Below are 7,706 nucleotides of genomic sequence, written 5' to 3' on the forward strand. Positions count from 1 at the left end.
GTTCAAGTTGTGTACAGCTCTGCCACCAGCTTGAAACCGCAGTCAGTTGTGTCTGAGGATTAATAACTACACTAAGAACATTAGTTCAACTTACAGTACATGTTATTTTCCACAGTGGAGATACCTTTTGTCCTACACAGAAGAAAGGCAAAATATTTTACAAATAAACTTTTGGGATGGAGGCAAAGTTTAAAAAAATTGATCAAAATTAAGTCAAATTAAAGGGTCACAATATTTATTCCAGAATAAAAACTAATATTTTGAGGTTTAAGTTGTAATATTTTTATATTTAATATTTTTAAATAATTTAAGAGCAATATTTTAGGAATAAAAAAGTCGGACAAGAAAAATTTTAACAACAGTGGGCAGAAAAGTTTTATCGCTAAACTACATACATATATATATATATATATATATATATTTCAAATCAATCACAAATTTCAAATAATTTCAAAATGATTAATCACCAGTCATCATGTCTGAAATTTGCCTGTTTTTACTGTGTTGTATCAACAGAAGGAGCCAGTATTACAACTATTTACTGTTAACTGACTTTCTCTTGGGTAAATGTCAGATGTCCAAGGTTTAGTAAATGCAGCATGTAATGTACTTCTATGTGTTGTTGTAATTCACCTCTAACATGTTTTAGATCATAATTCAGGATTTATATATCACCATCTCACCAACTGTCTCCATGGTGATAATTTCAACTATAAATCCAGCAGATGTGAAGATTGACGTTAAACAGCCAACATTGATGAAGAAACTCTGATAAAACTGATGATCTGGATAAAAACAGGTTTTTCCTTTTATCATTGAAGTGTGAGTGTTTGTGCAGCAGTGATAAAAGTCCTACAGCAGCATCACCCAAAGTAAACACCTGCTGATAAAATACATCATTGGCTGTTTGCTTTACAAGATTTTCTTCACTTTTTTACTTATTTCCTGGTCAGTGCTCCTGCCTGCCTGTGTTAAAGTTGAAAATGATGTTGGGATATTTAATTGATTGAACTGATTATGTAAATGTTTTAAATGCCTCCTTTCTTTTCTTATGAATACTTAGTCTGTTACAAATATAAAAATAATGTTATACAGGGATTTTTATTTTTAAATTAAGATATCTGAAATATTTTGCCTTCATTCTCATGAATTCTTTTACTTGACAACAGTGGACCTTTGTTGAGAGGTTTGAAACAACTTAAAGAAGCTTTCATTGTCCTGGGCTGTGTGTGCTGGGCCCCGGCTGCAGCCCCATGTTATGAATGAATCCAGGCCAGATCAGCACGCTGCAGTCAGCATGAAGCACCTTGGCTTTTTGCAGACAGCTTAACAAACATTTCTGTCTCACTGATGTTAAAGAATAGTTTGTAACAGCAGAATTCTGTTAAAGAGAAGGGAAAGAGTTGTGTTCAAGTCTCTGTGGCCCTCTGAGCTTCCATTGATTAAAAATCAGTACAAATCTGTGGAGTGTAAAAGCAATATTTTGCTTTTTCTGGAATTTTCCCACTAAAGAATGGTGGGATATTAATTGTCTGTCAGCTGACTACCAAAGCCAGCTGTCTAGATGGTGAACACAGTAACAGGATTGTTCCAGGATAGCGGTAAGTTCCCTATAGCTGTCTTCTCTCCACGTCGGAAGGAGCCTTTCATTGTTTAGAGCCTGAAGCTTCGGAGTTCCCTCCCGAAGGACGTCGTACAGACAGGGCCACCGGCTCTGGATTCGCAGCCTGGTCCTCCGGTCCAACGTGATACCCCGCACGATCTTCTTAGCTCGAAGTTCTCGCAGAGCTGGCAGTTTCAGGCAGGAGAAGACCAATCCTCGGCTGGGCGACACATCCAGGAACTCCAGAGACTGAGACTCCAGGGTGTAGGAGATGCCCAGGTTCCTCAGCGGCACCAGGATGTGTAAAGTGAGAGACTTCAGGTTAGGCAGGGATTTGGTTAAGTTCTGCAAAGTGGAAGGGGTCACTCCCTTGAAGACCCAGAAGTATTTGAGCTCAAGTACTCGCAGCTGCTGGAATTGGGTGAGCAGCGACACGGACAAATCCGACCAGTCAAAATGTAAACGCATCTTGGCGATACGAGGGCAGCTGTGGGTGAGTTTGCTCAGCAGTTCCTGAAAACTGGTCACCTGGCAAATGAAAGGAAAACAATGACTTGGCTTAAAAATGTGATATCTGGATATTAACATCCAATTGATGAATGTTTGCTCTCATATCTGATATAAAAATATGTCCTCTTCCCTTGTGCAGGAAAGCAACGCAGCTGTATTATTTGCCCACCTTATTGCTTCTTGGAATTTTTAACAAGCTTGCTAAAGTTACCACGAGAAGGTAGGACTAACACATTTATGGGGTTCATGTTTGTAGACAGCTGTGGGCTCTAAACAGCATGAACCACATACTCTTCTGCACATTGCTTCAACCACTTGATTTGATGAGTGTGAAGAGGTACATAAAACAGGATACTGATCTCCGGACAGGTGAAAAATAGCTGTTTTTGTTGTATTCTTATGATCAACATGACAAAAAATAATAAGTGTGCAACTGTTAAAAAGCTTGATTTACCTGCGGACAGTTTATGGAGGCATCTATAGTTTTTTGTGACACTACCAGATTAAATAATTCAAGCCAAAATTATGTGGAAACTCTGAACTGCCCTCTAAGTGATCTCTCAGCCTTCAAGGCTATCTTTCCTTCAGAATGTGTGTGTGTTGTATGGACTTTTCACACCTCCTGTGCTCTGACTGCCAACTCCAAACATAGCCGGAGCTGAGGCCGCAATAGGATTTATATTTTCAAGCTAGGTTATGTGGATACAGTTTAAAACTTCAAATCAGGTATAAATCAGGTAATTTATGGACATTAACATTGTTTCCCAAACTTTTTGTGTCATAAACAATTTTGCAAACTGAAGAGTTTTCATACTGTTTTGACCTTTTAACTGGCTGGACTTACAATAATGTGCTATTCAACTTGGAGAATTTTCCACAGTTGCTTGAAAATTTAAGCAAAGTTCTATGATTTGATTCATATCCATGGATATAAGTAGGACTGTTGAAACCTTTGGCAGGACTGGACAAAGTAGGTTTGAAACCTTGACTGGAACCAAGATGGAAGATGCCACAACAGATAAAGTTCACTACTTGCTAGAGCAGGGGTGGCCAACGTTGGTCCTCAAGAGCCACAATCCTGCATGTTTTCCATGCATCCCTGCACCAACACACCTGACTCAAATTAAATGGATCCAACAGCCTATAAGGATCTGCACAATGACTCATTAGTTTAAGTCAGGTGTGCAGGACAGGGATGCATGTATAACCTGCAGGATTGTGGCTCTCGAGGACCGACGTTGGCCACTCCTGTGCTAGAGCTTACATCACATTTGGATCTTGATTGCTGATTTCTGGGTGCTTTCTATTCCTGCATCTTTGAAAGTATTTAATCAGTATAAAAATATACCTGGTCCATTTTGGTAATGCTGTCCTGGTGTGAACTGGAACTGGAGTGGACCCTGAGGTCCAACGGCTCAAGGAGTGTAAAAGTCCAGTTGAGGTCCAGGTGACTGAGGTCTCTGCAGTGGACGTTATCCAGCAGGTGGCTCAGCAGCTCGCTCCATTTGTTGCAGCGGTCCCCCAGGTCAAAGCTGGCCTTCAGGGTTAGCAGGCTGGCCCGGCGGGAGATGAGGTGGTGAGTGTAGTGGTGGACCCAGGATTTCCACCTCTCAAACTCACGGTTGGAAACTAGCAGCCCCTCCTGACCAAGATGGAAGACGCCACGACGAGAATAGTCTGCTACTCTCCACAGCTTCCATGAGCGGACAAGGCAGCTCCAGCTCAGGCAAACCAGAGCGCAGTTACATTTATCCACCTCACCCAGGAAGGACAAGACGTGTAGCTGGCACTCCACAGGCAGGAAGTTGAAGGGGAAGTAGTCATCTGCTGCTTTTCGACGGCTGCTCACTGGGACCAGAGGTCTTTTCCGTGGTGACATACTGTGGGATGAGGAAATATTTGCAGTCATTGATTGAGGTCAGAATCTCCACCGAGTGGTCTTGTGATCTGGCTTTGCCATAAATTTGTTCGCCCTGTGAGGCCTTAGAGATAGAGAAATGAAACAGAAAAAACAATGAGGAAGTATTCTGCAGAAAAATATTTAATACTAGTCGAGAAGTCAGTCTTCTCCAAAGCTAATAAAGCAGGATACCTTCAGTCACTGAAAAGAAACTTTACAGAATTCAGTTTTGGTTTAAAGTTCAGTGAAAGGGTCTTAAAGATTCTCAGCAGATGTTCTATTGTTATGAAATGGGAGACTTTTCTCACGTCACTCAGTGTTTCCTGCACTGATCGCACTTGTAAATTAGAACCAATACTCAATTTCAAACTTTTCCTAGTGCTTCATTGTTTCTTTTAGTCCTGCTTTAGCAGACTTTTGTCACATAAGGTGTTTTTTACATGAGTTATCTGTAGTATAATACATTAATTTTATGTGCCGGGTTATCCTTGTGTAGTATTCTTAATCAGTTAGTTATATCAGTAAAACATCCTTGTTCATTTAGGAGATCATATAAACCCTGCTTCAAACACAACTTCAACGCTTCAACGTAAGACTGCAAAGAATTCTGGGGATTGCGTGATTTCAGTACTTTGAAACCACGAGTTCATAATGATGCATATAATCCTTAAATGCACTGTAGTATTTATTTTAATTTTCCTTTTGTGTGCAAAATTACAAACACTAGCCACAGATACAAATGTAGCTTTTAGGACTTTAGCTATTTTATGTGCATTTAGTTTTAAAAGCCATCTATCTATTCATCTATATCTATCTTGTGAATTTTAAGGTAAAATAAAGAGATATTTACAAAGATTTTTCTACCGTTAGTTGCCGTAATACCATGGAGTAATGTGATGTTCCCAAATTCACACAAGCCGTTGAATTACAGTTAAGCTAATGCCACCTCGGGCTGTAACATGACTCGCAGCTCTTTGACAGCCCCGTTATTCGTCCCCTTCACCCATTTCCTTTCCAGTTTCCACCAGGATAAGGGCCCTCATTTAGAAAGTTTACACTACTCAATAAAGTCCTATGTGCGGATTATGTGGTTGATTTTGCGTCATGCTGAAAAAGAAGAAGAAAAAACATAGACTCTTACCTTTAGTTCGAAAGGCTCCGTTTTGCCTTATTCTTAGTTTAACAAGCTAACCTGCTAGCAGACAAAGGAATTCAGAATTCCAAAATTTAACCATAGCACAGGGCTGAACATCATATAGACAAACTTCATATTTTGATCAATTCATGAATGTAAACACGCAACTGAAAATTAAAAAGTAAAGGAAAGTGTAGAGAAGAGAGCCGACTAACTAGGCCAGCTAGTTAGCTCTAAAACAGCTGAGCTCTGTTGTTGTTTTTGTTGTGGCTTGTCGATGGTGATGATGTCATCAGCATGCGCCCGGCCATACTGCAACTTTTTCACTACTCGGCGGAGAGAAAGGAAAGAGGAAGCTGAAAAGAATAACAGTGCTCTTATTTGTAAACAAACATTATTTTGTTGAAATTGCATGAAATAAGCAATAAGTGTATGTATATAACAAACTTTATGAAGCAAGTTAAGATTGTAGACACGGTTGAGTAGGTAGAACAAGCGCCCCCTGCTGGATACGAGAAGGGTTAACCCTTTCAGAGCCATTTGTGCCAAGTATCTGGTATCTGCATCAACCATTCTGTATGGTGTGGTCTGCTGGAGCAGCAGCATCATAGAGAGGGAGAGGAAGAAGCTGGTCAAAGTCATCAGGACGTCCAGCTCTGTCCTGGGCTATTCTCTGGACTCAGTGCAGGAGGTAGATGACAAAAGGGTCCTGGCAAAACTGACCTATATGCTGGACCATGAGTCAAACCCCCTGCAGGACGCCCTGTCTGCTCTGGAGAGCAGCTTCAGTGAGCAGCTGTCAGACTTTACAATGAACACATGTAAACTGTCTTTTGTCATTTGTAAATATTTTTATATTATATACTGTTGGTACTCACCCTGTCAGACCATATACTGTACATATTATTATTTGAGTGTGTGTGTTGTTTTTGGTTTTACTTGTGAGCTTTTGCTTTCTGTACTGTTGCAACAAATTAATTTCCCCAATGAGGGACTAATAAAGGTTTTCTTTTTCTTATTCTAACAAATTTATTTTGATGGAGGTAGATGCTGTCCTTTTGCAAACTGTACACATTGTGCATTTGATTTTCGTGTTTGTTACTGCTTGTAAAAATGAGTTATGAAAACTACGTTATGAACAAACTTAAAATTAATTTTGTGTGGTTGTTAAAAGACTTTGTCAAAATCATAATTTTGAGGGATAAAGTTTAAGCACTTGTCTATTTAAAAAAAACAAATATGCGTAAAACAAACTGGCGATTATATTTTACTTATTTATTTATTTTTTACTAGTTCACTGCAGTTTCTTTAGTTAGTATGGACTTAATACATACAGATTATCAAAATATGGAATATAGGGGTTGTATTGATATATACTAAATTTAAATGCTCCTACCATTTTAATTGAGTTATATCAATGTCATGTGCGTCTTAAAAGTACAATTTCCTGTTTAAATATGTTAGTAAACTGTATTTTTTAAAGTAGTTATCCATTTCAGGCTATTCGTTTTTACCAGTAGATGGCACTCTGGATATACAGACGGCTTTGGTGTTGCGATGCAGGTTGTCCTTATCTGACATCTTTTTATACTGTTTATTTCAAAATTCTATGCCAATAATAATATGAAATTTAAACTGTCAACGGACTATATTTTGGATTTAGCAGAGGCAACCATGACTGAAACAAAAAAGGGCTTGAGCTTATTTAATTTGCCAAATTGAGTTAAAAAATATATTAATTTTCAAATCAATTCTAATCTTGGATATGTTTTTTTTTTTTTTAGCAAATTCAGTACGGCTTATTTCAATAAAGTAATTTCCCCATTGAGGAACTAATAAAGGTTTTCTTATTCTTATATATAGCAGTAGTTAATTATTGTAACATCACTGCGTATACCATAGACATTCACATTTTAAATTTAACTAGAAACACTCGAGACCTTCGCTAAGCCAGTGTTTTTTTTTCTACTTTTTGAGTTAGTTGCTAACAGACAGAAAGACTTTACCGCATACAAATGTGTGTGTATGTTGCTGTGTATTTGTGCTCATCTCCTAAAATTATAAGGTTTATTGTCATTAATATTATCTTTTTCCATTGTCAGACCTGAGAAATAAAACAAAAAAATTAAATAGGAGGAAAGAGCAAACCAAAGAAGAGCCAAATCTCTAGTTCTTATACATAGTTATTTATGTACTTACATACGTCCTCAGTTATTATTGTATGATAACTGTACTTACAGCCTTTTAATCCTACGTGTGGTTAAGTGCTTAATTAAAAGGTGTCCACTTGTTTATAAATTTGTTGCGATTTCCATGTAACTTGATTGTTAAATGAAAAAAAAATAATAATAAAAAAAATATTCCAGGAATATGCATTGATATTCTTTTGTCCATGACTGATTATTTCAATACAAACACCCTACTTTGATGATGATTTTTATGTAATACATGAGCAGAACTTGGATGTTTTTAAGTCTGTTGGAGCTATGTATGTCTTATTATGGAAGAAAATTTCTTGCTACGTGACCGACGAGGGAAAAATGTTACGATTTTTAAGC

General features: G+C 38.0%; 1 protein-coding gene across 2 annotated transcripts; it reads right to left on the reverse strand.

Annotated features, from left to right (window-relative positions):
• Positions 1 to 850: 850 nt before the first annotated feature.
• Positions 851 to 5,410, reverse strand: si:dkey-12e7.1 (uncharacterized protein LOC557553 homolog). Of its 2 annotated transcripts, none has more exons than XM_041997647.1 (3): positions 5,155 to 5,410; positions 3,462 to 3,993; positions 851 to 2,131 (listed from the first exon to the last, which is right to left on the reverse strand). In XM_041997647.1, exons 2-3 carry the CDS (start codon positions 3,990 to 3,992, stop codon positions 1,544 to 1,546), a joined length of 1,119 nt encoding a protein of 372 aa, XP_041853581.1. In that variant the 5' UTR covers position 3,993; positions 5,155 to 5,410; the 3' UTR covers positions 851 to 1,543. The 2 variants fall into 2 exon arrangements, with proteins under 2 accessions (XP_041853581.1, XP_041853580.1); XM_041997646.1 differs by having other exon boundaries at positions 3,462 to 4,095.
• Between the last annotated feature and the right edge of the window lie 2,296 nt (positions 5,411 to 7,706).

Source organism: Melanotaenia boesemani, chromosome 10 (assembly GCF_017639745.1).
Source record: "Melanotaenia boesemani isolate fMelBoe1 chromosome 10, fMelBoe1.pri, whole genome shotgun sequence".
Classification (NCBI taxonomy): domain Eukaryota; kingdom Metazoa; phylum Chordata; class Actinopteri; order Atheriniformes; family Melanotaeniidae; genus Melanotaenia; species Melanotaenia boesemani.